The sequence below is a fragment of the Thamnophis sirtalis genome, unplaced genomic scaffold (genome assembly GCF_051295495.1).
Source record: "Thamnophis sirtalis isolate CommonGarterSnake01/CBP01778 unplaced genomic scaffold, rThaSir2_p1.2 scaffold_13, whole genome shotgun sequence".
Taxonomy (NCBI): domain Eukaryota; kingdom Metazoa; phylum Chordata; class Lepidosauria; order Squamata; family Natricidae; genus Thamnophis; species Thamnophis sirtalis.
The window spans coordinates 16,565,295-16,589,357 of NW_028261393.1; the positions used below are offsets into that span (position 1 = coordinate 16,565,295).

The following is a 24,063-nucleotide window of genomic DNA, read 5'->3' on the forward strand; positions in this document are numbered from 1 at the left end:
CAGGGAGTAACATCAGACCTCCAAAACTTCAGTAAGGGCAGGATCATTCCCTACTTTTCCTGAGGTTGCAAGAATGATGCTGAACTATGGCCTTTTCATACCATTTTTCAAGAAGCAACCATGCTACTTCTCTTAGACATCAGCTAAAGTGTTGTCACGTCTTCAGAATCAAAAAATTATGACAGAGATGAATGATGCCTTTTGAGTTGTTTGTGATCTTGATACCTGTGAGGTGATGCTAGCAAGCTCTCTACTTTTCTAGGAACAGGTTACCTATGTATCTTTGATTCACACTAGGTTATCTATGTATCCGTGATTCATGGGTAGCCTGGAAAAAAAGAAAGAAAAAAATGAAAGCTATCCGATGTTATTGGGTTATGCCATGATCAATTATTGGAACGTTTCTCTCTCCCTCTGTCTTCTCATCTCTTACCTCCATTTAAACACAATTAACAATCTTTAATAGCTGTCTCCACCGGCAACAATATTGTGTGCGTGTGTGTGCGTAGAGACCCACTTCCATAATAGCATCAATAGCTCCCTAAAAACACATTAGCCAAGGAGACAGCATTTAAACGATGGAAGCAAGCAATGGGAAGAATTCTCTCCATAACAACCCTTAAAGACTGTGATTGACTGCTTCCTTCCTTTCATCTGCATCTTGTACATTGTTTCCAGTGTCCAAGAGAGATGTCAGATTCCCCCCCACATCTTTTTTTTAAAATAAGAAATCACCATCATTAGGAGAGCTTGCGAATTCAGTTTCCTGTGCTCAGCTGCTTGGCAGCAGATAAAGGAGGGAGGCAGTGTGTTGCTGGGTATATACAGAAGAACTGCTAGAATAGATGTCAGATTCCACCGGCTAGTGCAACTGCTTTTGAGTGCTCCTACTTCTGCCTTGGCTGCCCAGTACCCCCTTTCTCTCTGATTTGAAGTTTTGGGTTTATTTGAATGTGCTTTGCAAGGGAAAGAGTGAGCCTATCCAAGAGGAGAAGAGCTGGTTCTTTTCAGCACCACCAAAAGGGGACAGCTCCCACGAAGTCTTTGGACTGCAAGCCTTCCGATCCTTTCGTCCTACCACAAACTGGACTCTGGAGCCACCTGGTATCATGGAGCTGTCCACCATACCCGGTGCTGAAATATTTTACAACAGTACCTTCCAGGACTTTAGCTCAAGTTCTCTCACAACTTCTAATGCCACAAATCAATTGCCAATGAAAAATACTACTTCAATCGTCATCGCTATTGCTATCACCGCCCTGTATTCCGTCGTATGTGTGGTGGGACTTTTGGGGAATATCCTGGTAATGTACGGCATTGTCAGGTAAGAAAAAAGGTTCCAAAATAACAAGCCCAGCTTGTTCTTTGACTAGATGAGAGGAAGTTTTGCATCTATGTGGCTTGGCTGGATGCCATAAGGGTCATTGGAAATAAAGAAGGCATGAAGTAGATGCTTAGGGAGATTGGGAGAACTATGTGCAGCATGAACTTGTGACATAAACTTGTAATGTAATGTAGTCTGTGTGAAAGAATGAAAGAAATATCACTTGCATGCCAAATGAATGAATAACCGGGATTAAAAAGAATGCTGGTTCTGCATTGAGTGGAAATAGAGGGATTGTTTGAAGTTGAAGGAAATTTAGAGACATCTGTGCATTCAGCAGTGCACTGCCATGTGGAAGTTAGGCTAGAAATGGAACATTAAAAATGTGGCTTTTGTGACTCAAGAAATGATGTCCTTGACTGCATGCATTTTAAACTGAAAAATGAAGGTGCATCCTATGTTGCTATTATTATGGTTTTAGAAAATTGCCGTGGCTGATACATCTCTGGAACAATGTAGATTTTACAGTGCTAAGAATTCTGCTACAAAAATGCAATGACTTTTCAAACAGAGGTATCTTATCAGGCAGAATAAACTCTAAGATACATTCACTGTCAGTTTGTGAAGATAAAAAACATCATTTTCTTTCCATTCCTCTATCAAGAGAGACATGTATGTGCCTGTATGTGAGATACCAATTTTTCTGGAAACGCAAGACGGGTTCAACATGTCAAATAAACAGATACCGTGAGCATAAACATCAATGCGTCTCAAACAATATGTGCTTTGTTAGCATGTCAGCATAGCTTCCTTCAAATATGTTGGACTACAAGTCCAAGAATTTTAGGCTGCCTCGAAATTATGGAAACTGTAGTCCCTCATACCTGGTTGGGGGAGCGGGAAAGAATATTTAATAACTTGGCTTATGAGAGGTCATTTTTTATTGTACAGATAAATTTCCAAGATGCCTGATATATCTTTGTTGGAGGTAGTAGTGTGAGTAGAATAGAGAACAGTGACATGGAATCTTATCAAATAAATTCAGATCCCTGGGGGGGGGGTCATTAAAAACTTCTTCAATCACTTTGGTTTAGGTCTAGTGAAACTGCATTCCAGCCATTGGTCCCAATAGAGAAATATTTTTAATCCTGACAATTACCAACTACGAGTCTACCATCAAGTCTCTTTTCGTTCTAGAAATGCAGAGTTTAAATCTGGGAATCCTTCACAGAGTGTTAGCCCCTTTATTTTTGTGCCCAGAATTGCAACCAGAAAGTTGCTCAGGAATTGCATTTCCACTTCTTTCCTTCCACCCCTTTTTATTTTTTTTTAACTCAAATGCTGTAACCTCTGGTTAGGTCTAGCCGAGCAAAGCACTGACCTCTCAGAGCATCGTTTTATTTCAAATGGGCATATTATGCAAACAAACAGGCCCCATTTTGTGAACTGGGCTGCTCACTTCAGAGGCTGTGTGAGTCAGCATTCACACATTAATTTGAGGAAAAAGTGCCAATGTGGGTTTTTTTGCCCCCCCTTCTTCCTTTGTTGTTTCTGAGTCATGCAAAGCAGAGAAATGGTTTGCTTTCATGCAAGCAATTCAAAAACCCATCAACAGATTCCTGCCTCCTCCTTCTACTTGGCAAAGACAAAGCAATGGCAAAGTCATCACTCATATGCAGTGCCCCTGAACCCAGGAGACTCGGAAGTTGGCACGCCAAGGAAATTGTATTTTGGGTTCAGGATACCAAAAACCTGTTTCTGGAGTAGAATACTGCAAGAGTGTAATTGTGCCTATCAACCCCCCCCCCACATTTTCTCATTTCGCTTCCCAATGGTTGACTGAAGTGATACAATAGAATAGGAAAGTAGTTTATGTAAGTATAATAACGTGGAGCAATCACAAAGAACATTTAGGTTGACTGAATGAAAATATTCCATCTGTTAGCATTGGCAAACCCTCCCCAGAAAATTCCTTCACTGTTTGCCAGCCTTTATACAATTTCCAATGTTGTCCTAAACTTATGAGATCTGATAGCTCGATGCTGATTTTCGCCAATGGGAGCCGCAGAATCAAATATTCTGGGGGAAAAAACTCTTGGTGCGAATTGGTCATGAAGTGCAAAAGAATCATACGTAACTATTGTAATTTCTAGCAGATTTGGTATAATTGATTTCAAGATTTGCAACCTGCATCTCCTTGATTAAGACCAAAATACTAGCCTCTCCTAGTAGGGCTTAGTTATTTCAGAAGATGGAAGATTTCTGCAGAAATCTGGATGACAATTAGATAGCTTCAAAAAGATGCTGAAAAAAAGATTGCAGCTCAGGATTGAACTATTGGTGCTCTCTGAACCTGATTGTTTTCTTGCAGATGTTTGATTGCTCAACTAGTGGTTCCTTGATTAGGCTATTGTTTCATTGTCTTTAGACTGGAATACAAAAAGTAAACAATACTCCAGTCAAGGAGCTACCAACTCAGATAAACTATCAAACAACATCTTATGAACCACCAAGTCCATTCCCACCTAATACAATACAATAATACAATAGCAGAGTTGGAAGGGATCTTGGAGGTCTTCTAGTCCAACTCCCTGCTTAGGCAGGAAACCCTATACCATTTCAGACAAATGGCTATCCAACATCTTCTTAAAGACTTCCAGTGTTGGAGCATTGACAACTTCTGGAGGCAAGCCGTTCCACTGATTAATTGTTCTTACTGTAAGGAAATTTCTCTTCAGTTCTAAGTTGCTTCTCTCCTTGATTAGTTTCCACCCATTGCTTCTTGTTCTACCCTCAGGTACTTTGGAGAATAGCTTGACTCCCTCTTCTTTGTGGCAACCCCTGACATATTGGAAGACTGCTATCATGTCTCCCCTAGTCCTTCTTTAATCAAATTAGACATACCCAGTTCCTGCAACCGTTCTTCATATGTTTTAGCCTCCAGTCCCCTAATCATTTTTGTTGCTCTTCTCTGCACTCTTTCTAGACTCTCAACCTTCTTTTCTCCATCGTGGCGACCAAAACTGAATGCAATATTCCAAGTGTAGCCTTACCAAGGCATTATAAAGTGGTATTAACACTTCACATGATCTTGATTCTATCCCTCTGTTGATGCAGCCTAGAACTACACTGACAGAGCAATACACTACTATATAAAATAATAGCAAACTCCACTCCCTCCTAACAGTGATGATGTTATCTAGTCTGGTATTGAAACATCTGCAAGAAAACAACCAAATTCAGAGCACCAAGGGTGGAGAGGCAGAAAAGCTAACTCTTTGCTGTCATCTGGATTGTTGCCGCCCAGAGCTGGTAGCCTTGCTGAATGTCTATGCAAGAGTTTGCCTAAATTATTAACCACATTACTCTAACTGCTGTGCCTGATGCGGTTTATAAAAGTTTACAAACCTTGGTTTGTTCATTTGGCTGTGAAATGCCAAGAGATTAAGAACTCGTGTTGTCATTTTCTTTTCCAAGCTGAACTGCTACTCTTGATCTTCATAGTTAATTTGGAGCCAAATTATCTTACAAACTTTGTTTCCCCTCCTGACAAAATTACCATGTTCTTTAAGTCAGCCACAGAAACATACACATATTACTGCTTGGAACAATTGATTTGGAAGGCAAAATAAGACTTGGAGCACGGCTGGATGTGCACGTAGCACCCATCAGGAACTAACAAAACGTGTCTACTCTTAGAATTGCACAGCGCAGTTGTATTTTGCCTTTCAGCCAGACTGCTACGTAACCCTAACCCTAACTAAATTTGTTTCGTGGCTAAGACTTAGACCTGGAATCATAAAACTGGAAGGTTCCTCCATCACCAATTAAGTTTCAGCTTTCAATTGAGATGGGACTCTTTCCAGAATGGCCAGTGGAGGAAAAATGATGAGGAAAAGAACATTTTTTTAAAAAAAAAAAAACCAAACACCACGCGGAGGCACCAGTTCTAAAAAAAAATACTTCATCTAGTGCAGTGGTTCTCAACCTGTGAGTCAGACCTCTTTGGGGGTCGAACAACCCTTTCACAGGGGTCGCCTAAGACCATCGGAAAACACATATTTTCAAAAAAATACAGAAAACATAAAATAATTTCATGGTTGGGGGTCACCACAACATGAGGAACTGTATTAAAGGGTCGCGGCATTACGAAGGTTGAGAACCACTGATCTAGTGATTTTTGGAGATTTTATAGAGAGTTCATGGATTGGAAGCAGTTAGATGATCTTGGAGAACAATCAACATAAGTTGGTCCCTGATTGTCATAAGAAACAGCACGGCAGGTACAGTGACTGGTACATTACTTTACTTCAGGGGTGTCAAACTCAAGGCCCAGAGGCTGGATCCACCCTGCGGGGTACTTAGATCTGGCCCACAGGGCCACCCTGGAAACAGCAAAGGACTGGCTTGCGGTGCTTCTGCCAGAGAAATTAGTGACTCAGTTGTTGAGTGAATTTGGCTTCTCCGTTTACTCTGCTTGTCAGAAGGTTGCAAATGGTAATCACATGATCCCAGCACACTGCAACCATCTTAAATCTGAGTCAGTTGCCAAGCATCTGAATTTTGATCACATAATCATGGTCATAAGTGTGAAAAACAGTCAAAAGCCATTTTTTCCGGTGCCACTGTAATTTTGAACTGTCTGTCCTGACCGAGGCTTCCCGAGAGCATGAAGCAAACTCCTTGTTACGACAAAAAACCCTTTTATTAATTTACTGTGAATTCTGCTCATTCAAAACCAACAAAGTCTATTCAGGGAGGATTTACAGTCACAGACCTTATCTGGCTTGGAGAGCTGTCAGGCTGATATCTGCAAAACATGGCAAGGAGTCTCAGAGAGTCACGAACAATTAAGTGAACTAATTGTCTCCTGCAAACTCCACTCCCCTTTCGCTCCTCTTTTATTTCCTCTGGGAGGGGCCATTCATCATCCCACTTTGGCCTTACTCCCAAGTCGACCCCTGTTCTTTAGCTGTTCCCTTCGTCTGGCAACTCTGTGCATGCACACACTGGGAACAGGCTCCAGCTGTTTGTCTGCCTCACTGCTGTCTGACTCTGAAGGCAGCTGATAACTATCAGATGGCTCTGGGCCCCTCTCTGCCTCCGACACAGAGCCCTCCTCAGAGCCTTCCCCAGATTCCAGGACTGACCCAAGTTCCTCCCCAACCTCCTCGCTGTCCGAATCTGCTGCCAGCTCTGCTGGCTAATGGTGGGCCACAACACTGTCTCTGAATGAACTGTTGTAAATCGAGGGCAACCTGTATTCATTCAAAGCAGTGCATTTGATAATTCCCTGTATATTGAATTACACTCCCGTTGTATTAAAAAAAAATCAAAACCAAGAGCAATTTTTGGGAGAGGTCTTATTATATAAATAGATTAAGTATGCCAATCATGTACAGATCTGAATCTTCTGTTGTATTTTCCCCCCTTTGCCGATGTGCACTCTCTCACTTTCTTGCTCGTGTAAATAAATTAGCATCTTAGTAATTAATGATGGAAAACACTTAGGCAGAAAATTCCATTTCATTAAACATAAAAGGCCAAATCCAGAAATGTATGACAAGCTGCCAATGACTGAGAGTTTCTATAATTGCGCATGGAAACAGGGTTGTGGCACCACAAGGTACCGTAGTCCAGGATGTCCAATGAATCAAACTTCCAAATTTGCATCATTGCCGTATTGCTTTTAGGTAGTTTGTTTGCTAAATAAACAGTAGCTTGACAATAATTAGTCTTCTACCCATGACTCTCATTTCTTTGACCTGTTCTAAGCGGAGCAGCTTTAGAGAGCAGATTAGAGACTGTGCTTGGTTCAGAAAGCAGCTGCTTCTCCTCAGTATAATTCTATTTATATTTGGCGGTTCATCAAAATCACAGAGCAGATAGCAGCAATAATAAAGCAGTGACATCAAATAATGAAAAGTTATTGCTAAAGCCAACATAAATAAACACTGGCAAAGGAAACAAGCCATCAACCAGTCATCAATAAACTCTCTTAAATACACAGGGAACAAGGGAATCTTAGGCAAATTTCTTTGGGGAAGGTACCATTCTGACATGGGGTACCGCCACAAAGAATGTTCTCTGTTTTCATCATGTGAGGCACTGGTTCCCTTAGAGCGGGTATCAGCAACCCAGAGCTCCACAGCCGCTTGCGGCTCTTTCATCCCTCTGCTGCGGCTCCCTGTTGCCCTGTCGCTGCAGTGGCGATGTCTGGAGTCTTAGAGCAGGAACGAAGTGCCCCTGCATTTGCCGAAACAGCGTTCCACCTTCGGTGCAGTGCATTTGCTGTTGCTGCCTCTAAGGCCTGCTCTTGCAGTGCCTTGCGCAGCACAGAGAGGTTTAGTGTGCTTCACAATGGGGGAGATAGGGTCCCCTCCTTCTGGAGCCCATTACAATGCTGAGCATTGTGGTCAGCTTGCTTTTGCCTCCCAGTTGTCAGTTGCTTTTCCTGCAAAGCCACCAGTGTTGTGATGCCCCGCCTCCCTGCTGGCCAGCTTGTCTTTGGCTCTCTGCTAACCAGCTGATCATGCTCCTAGACTTGTCAGCCGGAAGATAGATGGATGGATGGATGGATGGATGGATGGATGGATGGATGGATGGATGGATGGATGGACGGACGGACGGACGGACGGACGGACAGACAGATATAGAGATAGAAATATAGATAGAAATATAGATAGATAGATAGATAGATGGATGGATGGATGGATGGATGGATGGATGGATGGATGGACGGACGGACATACATACATACATACATACATACACAGACAGACAGACAGACAGACAAACAAACAGACAGATATAGGGATAGAAATAGAGATAGATAGATAGATAGACAGACAGACAGACAGATATAGAGATAGAAATAGATAGATAGACAGACAGACAGATATAGATAGATAGATAGATAGATAGATAGATAGATAGATAGATAGATAGATAGTCATGTGACTGGGTGGGAGTCAATGATGTTGAGTTGGCCACACCCACCCAGGTTTTTTGGCTCCCAGTGTTTTCTTTTCTGTGGGAAACGGGTCCAAATGGCTCTTTGAGTGTTTAAAGTTGCAGACCCCTGCCTTAGGGCAATAAGTCAGACTGTCACCCCCCAGGGTAAGTATATAGGCAACTAAAAGTTCTGAAGGTCAAGCCTAATCTAGTATCAATGTTTTGTCTTTCCATATAGCATATAGGATATAGTATCATAGGATGGAAGTGACCTTAGAGGTTTTCAACCCCCTGCTCAAGGCAGGAGATCGTATACCATCCGAGTCAAATGGTTGTCTGGTCTAATGTCAGCATTCTGAGTAATGCACCCATTGGAAGCAGAACTCTGAGGCAGGTGGATTCCTCTAGGAACATGTTTATTGAATACATCATATTGGCACAGCCGGTGAAAACCAACTCTGAAAGTTCCTGCGGTTTTCACCTAATTAAAAGAATGAAACTCCCCCCCCCCCAATATCATCTGTCACATGGTCAATGAATACAGCTGGCAGGCTCTTCTCTTCCTTCACCAGCCAGCTGTTATGATGACTTTGGTTCCCACAAGAAAGCTTTTTATTTTTGATTTTTATTTTGACTGTAAGCAGGGCTCTATTCCCCCCCCCCTACTTTCTTTCTCAGGCTTCGTAGCAACTTTGAGGCAGCCCAAGGTGGCCTCAGCCAGGGTTAGCTTGAGAGTTGACATCTATTTTTGAAACCCTCCAGTGAAGGAGCACCCACATCTACAATAGGCAAGCTCATCCATTGATGAATAGTTCTCACTGTCAAAACATTTCTCCTTATCTCTAGATAGGATCTCTCTTTAACAAGTTTCCACCCATTGCTTCTTGTCCTGCCCTCTGGTGCTTTGGAGAATAAGTAAATCCCCCTCCCTTCTGTGAAAGCTCTTCAAATACTAGAAGACAGTTAACCCTCAACCCCTTCAATCCTTCTCTTCAATAGGCTAGACATACCTAGCTTTCTTAAACGTTCATCACATGATTTAACCTCCAGACCCTTTATCATCTTTGTTATTCTCCTGTGGCACTTTCTAGGGTGGTGAAATTATTATTATTTTTACTTCCAGTTCTGTGGGCGTGGCTTGGTGGGCATGGTGTGGCTTGGTGGGTGTGGCTTGGTGGGCATGGCAGGGGAAGGATACTGCAAAATCTCCATTCCTATCTCATTCCAGGGGAAGGATACTGCAAAATCTCCATTCCCATCTCATTCCAGGGGAAGGATACTGCAAAATCTCCATTCCCATCTCATTCCAGGGGAAGGATACTGCAAAATCTCCATTCTCATCTCATTCCAGGGGAAGGATACTGCAAAATCTCCATTCCCATCTCATTCCAGGGGAAGGATACTGCAAAATCTCCATTCCCACCCTACTCTGAGGCCAGTCAGAGGTGGCATTTGCCGGTTCTCTGAACTACTCAAAATTTCCACTACCGGTTCTCCAGACTACTCAAAATTTCCACTGCTGGTTCTCCAGAACCTGTCAGAACCTGCTGGATTTCATCCCTCGGCCTTAGCATCTCTTTTTTTATATTATAGTGACCAGACCTGTATAGACCAGAACAATAAAATCTCAGTTTACACCCATTATAATTTCCAGTTGATTTTCAAAATATGCAATAGCTTGGATGAGAAGTACCCTGCTCATCTGCTAAAATCAGGAAAAGCATGTAAGAAACTCGTTTGTTCTCAGGTCTGTCTTCTGCTAAACAGACACCAACGCCAAGCTGTAGGATAGTGAGAAGTTAATGATTAGCATTATTACAGAAGGTGCTTAGTCTACCATTTGCCATGGTAGTTAAAAGTCTAATTGCATTTACTCAGGGTTAGCTTCTTTGGTGGTTTAGGATCTTCATGAATGCAGCTTCATTTACGGTTCAGCAAATTGGGAAAGCGCAGGATATAGGTTAACACAGGAACCAAATTAAGCATGTTTGCAAACGCTGCTCTTGAGTAGCTCCTGTGAAACTCTTGCTTTCTGGGAATCTTAACAAGAGAAAAGAAAAGAAAAAGAAAAGAGGAAAGAAAAAAGGAAAGGGAAGGAAAAAAGAAAAGAAGGGGGAAAAGAAAGAAAGGGGAAAAGGAAAGGAAAGAAGGAAAGAAAGAAAAGGGAAGAAGGAAAGGAAAGGGAAAAGAATAGGGAAAGGAAAGGGAAAATAATTCGATCAGTGTTCCATCGCTCAGGCTGGGGGGTCAAATTTTATACCCCTCAGAGAGGGTTCGCAACTTGGGAGTCCTCCTGGATCCACAGCTGACTTTCTTTTTTTTTTTTTTTTAATGTATATTTTATTATGTTTTCATTCTATACAATCACATATTCACTGTGCTTGATCAGGGCATATAACATTGAATAATAAACACGACCTTCACTTATATAGAAAATGTCCTCTACAATACAAACCCAGTATACCACCTTGGCCTGCCATACACCCTCTTTCAACCCCCTCCAACTTTCATTCTTCCTTCTCACACACCCCTCTACGCCTACTTCCCCTCCCCTTCTTTCTAACCCTATCACTCCCTCTCCATTCCCTCCCTCCCTTCTCCTCCTCCTCTCTCTCACCCTCTCCACCCTCCTTCTTCTTTCACTCGACTCTTTCCTTCGGTATCTATTACCTTCCAGTATATTCGGTTTGTACTATTTTCGCACTAACATTGAAAAGCCACAGTATACAAATACAATCATGGAATTTAACACATATTGTATTTCCCCCCTCCCCCCTCCCCCTAAATCCCCACCTCCCTTCCCTCCCCCCGACTTCCCAAAGACCATACTTGGTATAATTTTTGAACAATCACAGTCTGAAATATCTCTACATTGAGCTCAGCTTCTTACTGTTACCCAAATTTTAAACAATTTAAATTATTACTGATACTAAGCATAAGCTATCTGGAGTTTTTTAGTCCCATATTTACTTTTTATGTAATCAATCCACTTTTTCCAGTCTCTTTTGTATCTCTCGTTTGAATGTTCTTTGAGATATGCTGAGATTTTGGCCATTTCGGCTAAGTTCATAACTTTCAAAGTCCATTCTTGAATTGTGGGTAAATCTTTCTTCTTCCAATACTGCGCCACCAAGAGTCTTGCTGCCGTTATTAAATACAGGATCAAATTAGTCTCTGCTACTGTAAAATCAATGCATATACCCAGTAAAAACAGCTGGGGGGTAAATTTTATCCTTCTTTTAAAGATGTTTTGCAGGATCCACCATATTTTTATCAAAAATGCCTTAACATTACGACATGTCCACCATATATGAAAATATGTAGCATCACAAGAACCACATCTCCAACATTTAGGTTGAACATTTGGATACATAGAGGCAAGCTTTTTAGGATCTAGGTGCCATCTATAAAACATCTTATAAAAATTTTCTCTCAAGTTTTGTGCTTGTGTAAATTTCACATTTCTTACCCAGATTCTTTCCCATGTTTCAAGCATTATTGGTTCCTCGACATTCTGAGCCCATTTTATCATACAATCCTTAATCAGTTCCGTTTCAGAATCCATCTGTACTAATACATTATATATCCTCTTTATATGCATTGAGCTTTGATCTCTTATTTGTTTAAACAAATTATCCTCAACTTTTACAAAGCCAGTTTTTTGATCTGTTTTCCACCTAGCTTGTAGTTGACCATACTGAAACCACGTTTGAACTACCTTCTCTTCTTTAAGTACCTCTAAAGATTTTAGTTCCATCACCCCTCTTTCTGAGATAAGAAGTTGTCTATAGGTGGTTCTATCGTGTTTTTGTTCTACATTCATATTTTCAATTGCATGTCTAGGAATTGCCCACATGGGCACTTTATCATTTAGTTTATGTTGATATTTCTTCCAAACCCGCAATAAAGCATTTCTTAAGATGTGATTTTTAAATTTCTTATCCGTTTTTTTGTTAAATAACAGGTAAGCATGCCAACCATATAACAAATCATATCCCTCGATATTCAAAATTCTGTCATTAGTTAGATGAATCCAATCACTAATTGCAGATAATGCCACTGCGTCATAGTATAATTTTAAGTTAGGTAATTTCAATCCTCCTCTTTCACGTGCATCTTGCATTATTTTCATCTTTACCCTCGGCTTCTTTCCTGCCCACACAAATTTGTTGATACCCTTCTGCCATTGTAAAAGATTCGCATCTCTTTTAAGTATTGGTAACATTTGAAAAAGAAATAAAAATTTTGGTAAAATGTTCATTTTTACTGCCGCTATTCTACCCAGCAAGGACAAATGCAGTTTTTCCCACCTTTTCAACTCCAACTGTGTACTATGCCAAAGTGATTCATAATTATACTTGTATAATTTCCCATTTGAGATTGAGATATTAACTCCAAGATATTTAACTTTTTTAACTACCTCACATCTTAGCGTCGCCCCCAGTTCTTCCTTCTGTTTGATAGTCATATTTATAGCTATTATTTTGGTTTTTCCTAGATTTATTTTAAATCCCGAGACTTGACCATATTGATTGATCGTATTCAATAATACCCTACTAGATTCCTGCGGTTGTTCCAATATTATAACCAGATCATCCGCAAATGCACGAACTCTATATTCTTGCTGTCTAATTTTGATCCCTTTTAGACCGCCCAGGCCCCGTATCTTATTCAACAGTATTTCCAAAGTTATAATAAACAATAATGGGGACAGAGGACAGCCCTGTCTTGTACCTTTTTCAATTTGAAAGGAGTCTGTCAGACTTCCATTGACAATGATCTGAGCTGTTTGCTGCTGATATATTGCACCAATTGACCGTAAAAAGCCATCTCCTATCTGCATTTTTTGCAATGTCTTCAGCAGGAATTGCCAATTAACTCGATCAAAGGCTTTCTCCGCATCCAAAAATATGAATGCGGCCGGGATTTGATTGTTCTTTCCCAGGTATTCTAAAGCGTTGATAATTAATCTAACGTTATCCTTCATCTGTCTGCCCTGTATAAAACCAGTTTGATCGGTATGTATCAGTTGCTGAGTTACCCCCATTAGCCTATTTGCTAATATTTTAGTAAAAATTTTATAATCTACATTAAGTAATGAAATAGGTCTGTAATTTTTTGGTTGGGTAAGGTCTTGATCTTCTTTGGGTATCAACGATATGAACGCAGTCTTCCACGAGGGAGGCACTTTCCCTCCCGATTGAATTTTATTGAATAGTTCTCTGAGGGGTTCTACCATTTCTAACTGTAGATATTTATAATAAACAGCTGTTAAACCATCTGTGCCTGGTGCTTTCCCTAACTTTAATTGTTTAATTGCCTGCAAAATTTCCCCAGAGGTTATAGGTTGGTTCAGCTTATGCCTATGTTCTTCTCTGACTAGGGGGATTTTCTCTTTATCTAGGTATTTGTCTATATCTCCGTCCTTAATTTTATCCCCTTTATACAACTCTGTAAAAAATTCCCGAAATACCTTTTGAATCTCTTCCTGTTGAAACACTTCCTTCCCTCTGTGACACAATTTGGATACATTTCGAGCTTTCCTTTTTTTTCTAATCTGATAAGCCAACCACCTACCGGGTTTATTTGCATTGCAGAAAGTATTATGTTTAGCATATAATAAGCTAGTAGCTACCTGGTCAGAGATCAGCATATCAAACTGAGATTTTAATATAGCAATTGTTTCCCTAATCTTTGTATCTCCTGGATTCAATGTTAATTCTGACTCTTTCCCTTTAATTTCCTCTTCCAATTCTTTTCGTTTTTGCCCTTGTTTGTATCTATGTATTTTATTTATATTCATTAATACTCCTCTCATATACGCTTTGCTTGCATCCCATACATATTCCAAAGATGTACCCTTGTTCATATTGAAGACAAAATATTCCGATAGCAATTTTTTACAATCATTAACATACTTTTCATATCTAAATAAGTTTTCATTCAACCTCCAGGACCTTCTTGCCTGGGCTACCCTTCCCAATTCCATCCAGACTGGATTATGATCTGAAAGAACTCTCGCCATAATCTTTGTCTTCTTCACCCTACAAAGTAAATCATTTGTAATTAGTATAAAATCAATCCTTGAAAGAGATTGATGTCTATTGGAAAAAAAGGTAAAGTCATATTCTTCTGCATGCCTCTCGCGCCAAGCGTCTCGCAATTCAAAGTCGTCCAGCATGTCAAAAAAGGGTTTGGGTAACTTAGCTCGAAATTTGGTGTTCGGGCGAGCTGTCTTCTTATCTCTTTTGGTGTCGATCACGCCATTCCAGTCACCCATTAATATACAAGACTCAAAATCCCACTGTACTAATTTAGCATGGAGATTTCTATAAAATCCATCTTGTTGTTGATTAGGAGCATAAATTCCCAAAAGTAACGTCTTTTTCCCTTCTAAGATTAAATCTAATGCAATATATCTTCCAAAGGGATCTGCTTCAATTAGCTCAGCTTTAATGTCTTTTCTTAAATATATTACTATGCCATTTTTCTTTTCCATGGCTGAGGTCGCAAAATGTTGGCCCAGTTTGGGGTTAAACAAATATTTTTGATCGGTTGATTTGATATGAGTTTCTTGCAAGCAAATTATGTCATTCTTAAACTGTTTAAGATAATGAAATATTTTCTTTCTTTTCTGTGGAGAGTTCAATCCGTTAACATTCCATGTCAAAATCTTAGTTGTCATTTTTGGTTGCCTGAAGCTTTTTTAGAGCCTCCCGCAAGGCCTGTCTCACCTTTGGTTTGGCTCCTCCCACAGCTTCTGAGCTTGTTGCAGTAGCTCCTTGGTCAGTGGCCAATGATTGTTGAGATTGTTGCATAGTAGCTTGTTTATCCGTTTGTCTGGTGGTCTTGCGGTTGGATCTTTTTTCCTTGACTCCTTGCCCTTCCGGAAGAGGGAGATGATACATTTTATCTAATGGTTGTGTGGTTTGCTGTTTATCTTGTTCGTCTCGTGGTTTTTCACCATATCCCGAAGGTTCAGGGTATCCCATCTTCAGAATCTTATGATAGAAATCACGAGCTTTCCATACAGAGCTGAGACGATATCTTTGTTTGTCCATTGTAACTATAATACCGAATGGGGCATCCCATCTGTACTGTATCTGGCGCCTTCTGAGCTCTTCCACCAGAAAAGCATAATCTCTTCTGGCTCTTAGCATCTGAGGCGGTATTTCTTTCAGAACAATCAGGTCCTGTCCACCAATTTGAAGCTTAGTATTGTAGGACTCTTGTAGTATCATATTTCTAGATTCTCTTGTAACAAAGTATATTACCACGTCTCGGGGAAGTTGCCTTTGTTTTGCCGCCCATGAGTTAACACGAAAAATCCTGTCAATCTGCCAATCAAAATTGGATCCCGGTTTTCCCACCAGACGGTCAAAAGCTTCAGAAAACATTTGCTTTAAGTTCTCCTGCTTTTCTTCACGCAGCCCCCTCACTCTTAATGCAACTCCATCTGCTTATACTGTATCATAATAATTTGTTTTTCAGCATTATCAATTTTTTGTTCCACCACTTCAGTTTTGGATATCAGGTTAGTTTTAGCTTCATTGAGAGTTTCTAAATTATCTTCCATTCCAGAAATATATTCTGTTATCACATTTACAATTCCCATCATATTATCATTCATTTTAGTGACCCTGGTATCAAATTTGTCATATAGAACTTCCATCTCATTCCTTATTTCATCTTTGAAATCTTTAATCATTTCTAGATTCTGTTCTCTGAATTCTTTAAACATTTCTAAGTTCTGTTCTCTGGATTCTTTGAACATTTCCAGAAAAAATTCTTTTGTTAGTACATCTCCACTAGGGGGCATAGATGGTGGGGGCTGCAACTTTATGCCAGGTATGGGAGACGTTTTCGGAGGTAATTTAACAGAGGTTGATTTGGATGCCATTATATTTTGGTTTTAATTATTTATTCTAAATTACTAATCCACTGTGCTATGTGGAGAAAAAGAAATTCCTCCCCCCGCTTTTTTCCCTTCTTTTTTTTTTCCTTTTTTTTTTTTCAAGGGGTTTTACGGAGGATTTCAAAAGAGAAAGTCCGTTTAGAATGTTTGGTATGTGTCTGAATCAACAAAGAGTCTTGAAAGCTTTAAGGGAGTAGCTCTAATTAAATTATAAGAGATTATTTCTTTACTTCTGTAGCAGGAAGCCGGAGATAACAGATGCAGAAGCTGTAAACGCCATTTTGAAGACAATTAAGCAAAAGAGGTTTTTATAACATTGAAGCTGGTATTTCAGATAGAGAAGGTTTAAAAGTTCACAAGTTGGTCTTTGCTCGTATTGTTTTTTAATAGTCTCTTTTCTAAAGATTGTCCTGAGGGGGAGGGGATCCTGTCTCGTGCTGTGAATAACAGCTGCGAAGTTCAGGTCGGAGTTGAATGACTCAGCTTTGGGTTGACCCTCCCCCTCCGTCCACAGCTCACAAAGAAACAAACTGTGAACTTCAAAGAAGATTCTTACCAGCTGAGATTCCTCACTGCTTTTTTCTTGTCTGAAAAAAGAGTTATCTTCTTGATATTGAGTAGATAACGATCCTGAATTCTGGGGGCAGCTCTGTTAAGCTGCCGACCGGCGACAGGCCACTCCCCGGAAGTCGATCCACAGCTGACTTTCGACCATCATTTGACGGCTGTGACCAGGGGGGCATTTGCCCAGGTTCGCCTGGTGCGCCAGTTGCAACCCTACCTGAACCGGGAGGCCCTCACAACAGTCACTCGGACCCTTGTGACCTCTAGGCTGGAATACTGCAATGTGCTCTACATGGGGCTGCCCTTGAAGAGCATCCGGCGACTTCAGCTAGTCCAGAACGCGGCCGCGCGAGTGATTGTGGGTGCACCTCGGTTCGCCCACATAACACCTATCCTCCGCGAGCTGCGCTGGCTACCTGTTGATCTCCGGGTGCGCTTCAAGGTGCTACTTGTCACTCATAAAGCCCTCCATGGTAGTGGATCTGCGTACTTGAGAGACCGCCTCCTGCCAATTACCTCCCTGCGACCCATTAGATCGCATAGTTTAGGCCTCCTCCGAGTTCCATCTGCCAGTCAGTGTCGACTGGCAACTACACGGAGGAGGGCCTTTTCAGTAGTAGCTCCGACCCTTTGGAACGATCTCCCCGTGGAGATTTGTACCCTCACCACCGTCCAGACCTTCCGCACAGCCCTTAAGACCTGGCTAGCCCGTCAGGCCTGGGGATAAAGATAATTTGTCCCCACCCGAATGATGAATGAATGTTGCTTACTATTTTACTTTTATGTATTGTTTGTGTCTATTGTCTGTACCCTCCCTTCCTTATTTTATGTAAGCCGCCCTGAGTCCCCTCAGGGAAAAGGGCGGCCTATAAATATTAATAAAATCCTAAATCCTAAAAAAGGAAAGGAAAGGAAAGAAGGAAAAAGAAAGGAAAGGGAAAGAAAAAGAAGAAAAGGAAAGAAAGAAAGAAGAAAAGAAAGAAGGAAAGGAAAGTGAAAAGAAATCAAAAAAAGGAAAGAGAAGAGAAGAGAAAAGAAAAAGAAAGGAAAAGGGAAGGGAAGAGAAGGAAAGGAAAGGAAAAGAAAAGAAAGGAAAAGAAAAGAAAGGAAAGGAAAGGAAAGGAAAGGAAAGGAAAGGCAGCATAGCTCTTTGCACCATAATAGCTTAAGAGCTACAACATACTGAATGGGGAACGTAGGAGAATTTAGCACAATAGGACTAGAATTAAGGCATTGCCAGATTTTAAAACGATATTTATTGATTTGGGGCCATCGTAACTGGAACACAGCAATCAGCCCACAAGGACACTTAGTCCCAGCTTTCAGTGCAATTGGTATCCACATGGAGGAAAATAAACCCACCCTATAAAGTATTGTCTAAATCGAAGTCATAAACTATCTGCACATTCCCTGGTCAAAAACCTATTAACTTTCTTTCTGGTTTAGCCCCCAGATTTCTTGCTGGTCTAATTTTCAGTAAGAACATTACTGAACATTCACAAGCCTTCATCGGTAGTCTTAACATTTGAGAGCATCAAAACTGTATCATCTGCTAATAGATTTAAAAGAGAACTCTTCCAATTTTTATCTTGTAAATCTGATGTCTGGATCTATTGCTAGCTAGGTTGAATAATAATGAGGATAATGGGTAACCCTGTTTAGTACTTCTTAAAATTGAGACAAAATCTGAATCATAAGTGTTAACTTTTAGGTGGTGTGTGTGTGTGTGTGTGTGTATCTTTATACATACATTATATATCGTGCTATATATATATATATATATATATATATATATATATATATATATATATATATGTGTGTGTGTGTGTGTGTGTGTGTGTGTGTGTGTGTGTGTGTGTGTGTGTGTGTGTGTGTGTACAAAGAACATATGGCTAGTAAAGATTTATTAATTTGTATAATATTTAGTAATTTCCTTATAAGGTTAGATGTATTTCAATTTGGAGTAAAACCGGATCGATCCATTTGAATATATTTACTTATAATCACTTTTCATAGGTTCACTTACTTAAAATCACTTTTAATAAGTTCCCATGCTTGCTTGTCAACTAGCTATATTAAAGAATTAAAAGAATTTGCGAAGGTGTCAGGGCTATCAGTAACTTTCAGAAATCGTATCTAATGTTTTCTGCACAGGCACCCCAAAATCCAGAAGATGTCTATGATTTTGGGGATACCAATAGTAGAGAAATCTTGGGAATATTTAGGCATTGCTATTATTAATAATAATAATAATAATAATTAAGAGTATTAATGTACTGTTTACTAATAATTATATGCCAAGCAAAAAGAAAGAAAAATTACTGTTCTGCTTTCAAGCAAAAATAATGGTAATAAATACATGTACAGAAGGATATTATAGAGACCTCCAAACTGCTGCACCATCCCCATGGCCACGTGATCAAAATTCAGACATTTGGCGGCTGACTCATATTTATGACAATTGCAGTGTCCCAGAGTCATGTGATCCCTTTTGCAATCTTCTGACAAGCAAAGTCAATGGGGAATTCAGATTCACTTAACAACTGTGTTATTAATTAACAACTAGGAATAGCAATGACACTTAGACTTCTATACCGCTTCACAGTGCTTTACAGCCCTCTCCTAGCGGTTTACAGAGTCAGCCTCTTGAACCCAACAATCTGGGTCCTCATTTTACCCACCTCGGAAGGATGGAAGGCTGAGTCAACCTTGAGCCTGGTGAGAATCGAGCTGCTGGCAGTGAGCAGAGTCAGCCTGCAGTACTGTATTCTAACCACTGCAGTGCATCACCAGGGCCAAGGAAAGGAAGGGAGAAATTCCAATAGCACTTAGACTTATATACAGCTTCACAGTGCTTTACAGCCTCCTCTAAGCAGTTTACAGAATCAGCCTCTTGCCCCCAACAATCTGGGTCCTCATTTTACCCACCTCAGAAGGATGGAAGGCTGAGTCAACCTTGAACCTGGTGAGATTTGAACTGTCAAATTGCAGGCAGCCAGCAGTCAGCAGCCAGCAGAAGGAGCCTGCAGTACTGCACCCTAACCACTACACCACCTTGGCTCTATAACTGCACTGATTCGCTTAGCAAATGTGTCAAGAAAGATCATAACATGGGACAAAACTCACTTAACAGCTGTCTCGCTTAGCAACATACGTTTTGGGCTCAATTGTGGTCGTAAGTCAAGGAGTACTTGTGCTTTACACACACATATGTGCGGTTCCAGTTCCTTTATACTGTAGTAGTTCTTTTTTCTGTATTTTCTATATATTTTTTTCTTTATATGGAACTTGGGGTTACGTTAATGTAGTTGCCTGATGTTATTTGTTAAATATAGTGCAATAAAAATAATGGGAAAATAATCTGTGATGGAGCAGTCAGGGGTATGACCTTTCAGCACAATTTTTCCACTATTATGAATTTGAATTTTCATTGCTTCCAAGGGCATGGCTGCTTGAAGCTCATTGGTATTGGGGGGAGTTGTTGGCATCAGAGGCAGCTAAATGTTCCTTGAATCTTCAGGATTTTGTCCCCCCAACTCCATCCTTTTCCCCCCTTTTCAAAATACAACCTTAGAAAGAACTTTGGTGAAAGCGAGGTTGCCTGATTCCCTGCATTTACCGGTAGCAGTAATAGATTGGGGACTGACAGCAGAATTCAACTTTTTATTTATTTTTTTAATTGATTCATATGGAAACTCTAGATAGCTAACAACATGCAAAACAATTTTAAAAACAGCAATTAGGAGCTTTCGAAATAAAAATCTACAGTGGTGAATGGCATAGCATAGCATAGCATAGCATAGCACAGCACAGCACAGCACAGCACAGCACAGCACAGCACAGCACAGCACAGCACAGCACAGCACAGCACAGCACAGAACAGAACAGAACAGAACAGAATAGAATAACAGAGTTGGAAGGGACCTTGGAGGTCTTCTAGTCCAAACCCCTGCTCAGGCAGGAAACCCTATACCAGTGCCAAAACCCTCTTTTCTAAAGACTTTTCTAAAGCTTGGGGAAGGTGAAAATGGCCTCCCCTGGCTCTTCAGAAGGGCAAAAGATGCTGATGGCTGGCGTGCCACCAAATATGGCTCCATGTGCCACCCATGGCATGCGTGCCATAGGTTCGCCATCACAGCTGTATACCATTTCAGACAAATGGTTGTGCAACCATCAAGCAGAACAATCAATAGAAACCTTTCAATAGGCCATTTAACCTCCCTACCCGAGATCCTGGAACATATCCAGATCACCAACTCTTTACAAATCCTGAGAATTGCCATTTTTGTATTGAAAAAGCAGGGGTTTTTTGGATTTTATGTCTACTTTGGTTTGGAGAACACCCACTGAAATCGCAGCAGTCCAAAAGGAAGGTAGGTAAGATCTCCCAAAGAATGGAACTCCAGCACTCTTCCTTTCTTGTATTCTCCATCCCTTCCTTTCCCTTCTCCCCGAGAAATCAAAATGAGCATTGCAAAATAAAATCAATGAGGCATTTTTATTTAATGTGCATGGTGAGAATTGGATGTGGAATCCAAATGATTTGCTCCTGGATAAATCCTAGACGTGACCAGGTTTTCAGTCACAAAGTCCAGCAGTATTTCCTTTCCATTTTTCCAACTGCACACTGATGTCTTGATATATGTAAAACAAGGGAGGTGTTGTTTAGATGATCAAACAACTGTAGGCATTTCCTAATTCTTCTAAGAGAGGTTAGGAAAGGATGCGCTTGTGTCTGGTTTGGAATATTTCCAAAACAAAGTTAGAACAGAACAAGATCAAATCATGTGATTTGAAAGACCTTCAAATTTTTTACATCAAAACCATAAATCATCCATCCTTTTTGAAACATTATTCTGGCCGATCCAATAAACTCGTGATGATATTATTGAAGAAATTATAATTGCATTTTTAAAAAAATCATAAGCAGCTACATCACTCAATTTGAAAAGAACCAAGAATTCTACTCATAAAGTTGGCGGTATCTTGAAGCGTCATTTTCCCCATTATTTTTTTTTGCTCCACTTCTTTAAAGTTTTGTTCAGATTGTGGCAAATATCCTAAAGGTAGAAGAAGCTAAGCTTTCCACAACTGTTAAGACAAAACAAGCTTCTTGGATGATATCAATCCGTATAAAATCACAGTGTGACTTTTCCTTGATTGAAGGCTGCATTGGGTGTTTGAGTCCAGGGGTGGGATTGAAAATTTTTAGCAACCGCTTCTCTGCCCAGTTGCTGGGTGGCTGTGACCATGGTGGGCGTTTTCACCCTCCCTAGGCTCTGGAGGGTTTCCTCGAGCCTCTGGGAGGGTGAACACAGGATAGTTTCTGGATTTCCAGAACTTCAGGGGGGAGGGTTCCCTCCCAGAGCCTCCATGCAGGCCCTGCACTTACTTGGCATCCAAAATGGGCCAAGTGGAGACTCCTGGGAGGGATGGAGCAGGATGGGAGAGGCCAGCCAGTCCTTGGAATTACCGCTCTGGCAAACCAGATGTAAAATTAGCATCCAGTTCACCTGAACCGGTACGAACCGGCTGAGTCCCACTCCTGTTTGAATGACACGGCATAGGATCCCATTGGGCTACACTCCCCAAAAAATCACGAATGGCACCAGAACAAAATATAATTTCACTTCAACTTGCATCTGGTTAAAATCAGTATAGTAAATGTGATTATTCTGTGGTGATTCGTTTAAATATTTTTCCTGGCACATTCAAATATCAATTGTTAAGAATTTTTGAAAGTCTCAAGGGCTGCAGTTTACGGTTTGGAGGGAGCTCTGTAGTGTTGACGAGTAAAATTTTGCAGTTCAGCCCTAAAGGAGCCTTCAGCTTTTCAAGGCCTACTGAAATTTTACTCCTGAGGGTCAACTATTGTCTACCCTCAAGCAGAGATAGAAAGGCTCCTTATAGCTAAAGATTTAACATCAGCTCAACTTCATTATTTCAGACTTGGTCTGGGAATACTGACCAAGGAAGCTTCGGGCATTTCTGTGGAATGTTGCATTTGGCTCCTGTCTGACTTCATTTTTGACCATTCTGCCTGACAGTATTAATACTACTTTATAATGCCTTGGTAAGACCACACTTGGAATACTAGCTAAATAACGGTTATTGTCATTTTTTACTGAGGACACATTGGCACACATTAAAAATAAAATTATGTTGCCTGCTTTTAAAAGTGTATGCATACAAACACACATATACACATGCTACCTACACAAACTCACAGACACACACACTAAGGTAAAGGTAAAGGTTCCCTTTGCCCATATGTGCTAGTCTTTCCTGACTCTAGGGGGCGGTGCTCATCTCCATTTCAAAGCCGAAGAGCCAGCACTGTCCGAAAACGTCTCCGTGGTCATGTGGTTGGCATGACTCAATGCCAAAGGTGGACAGAACGCTGTTACTTCCCCCCCCCCCCCAAAGGTGGTTCCTATTTTTCTACTTGCATTTTTATGTGCTTGGCAGAAGCTGGGACAAGTAATGGGAGCTCACTCCGTTCCACGGCGCTAGGGATTCGAACCGCCGAACTGCCGACCTTTCTGATTGACAAGCTCAGCGTCTTAGCTGCTGAGCCACCATGTGGGTCATCACTGTTCATCTTGAATACCTATTGGAAATTGAAATTGCATTCAGGTTCGATTGCCGTATTATAAAAAAGATGTTGAGATTCTAGAAAGTGTGCAGAGAAGAGCAAGAAAGATGATTAGGGGACAGGAGGCTAAAATATATGAAGAACGGTCCGTGGCTGAACTCTAAGATTTTGCCACACCTTGTTTGCTTTTGCTACCGAGTGCTTCATTTTTAGAACTAAGGAGAAATTTCCTCACAGTGAGAACAATCCACCAGTGGAACAGTTTGCCTTCAAATGTTGTTGGTGCCCCATCACTGGAGGCTTTTAAGAAGAGACTGGACAGTGATTTGTCTGGAATAGTATAGGGTCTCCTGCTTGAGCAGGGGGTTGGACTAGAAGTCCTCTAAGGTCCCTTCTAACTCTGTTATTCTGTCATTCTGAATGGGTCAAGAGAAAGTGGAAGATTAAGAAACCTACCAAGTTGAGAGGTAAAGTTGACAGGGGAAAAAAGGCAGTGCTGTGGGGAAAGCAAGAATGGCTTGCAAAGACATTAAGATGTGAAAGAAGAGGGGATGATGTGGGCGTAGATTAGATTTTTAATGTCTCTCTTTCATTTTCTCTTATCTCTTGCCTTTACATTATTTTGCTTTACTGTTTCTGACTGTTTTGCTGTGCTTTATATAACTGTTGCTTAGCCTGAAAGGCAATAGCATGATATCTATGTTTATATGC

At 40.7% G+C, this 24,063-nt stretch overlaps 1 protein-coding gene across 1 annotated transcript in view; it reads left to right on the top strand.

The window, feature by feature from the left end:
* The first annotated feature begins 791 nt into the window (after window positions 1–791).
* The window catches only part of OPRD1 (opioid receptor delta 1), a 40,135-nt gene continuing 16,863 nt past the window's right edge, over window positions 792–24,063 (top strand). The window contains exon 1 of the mRNA XM_014063890.2: window positions 792–1,324. Coding sequence (XP_013919365.1) covers window positions 1,110–1,324 — 215 coding nt within the window. The 5' untranslated portion in view covers window positions 792–1,109. The remainder of the gene's footprint in view (window positions 1,325–24,063) is intronic.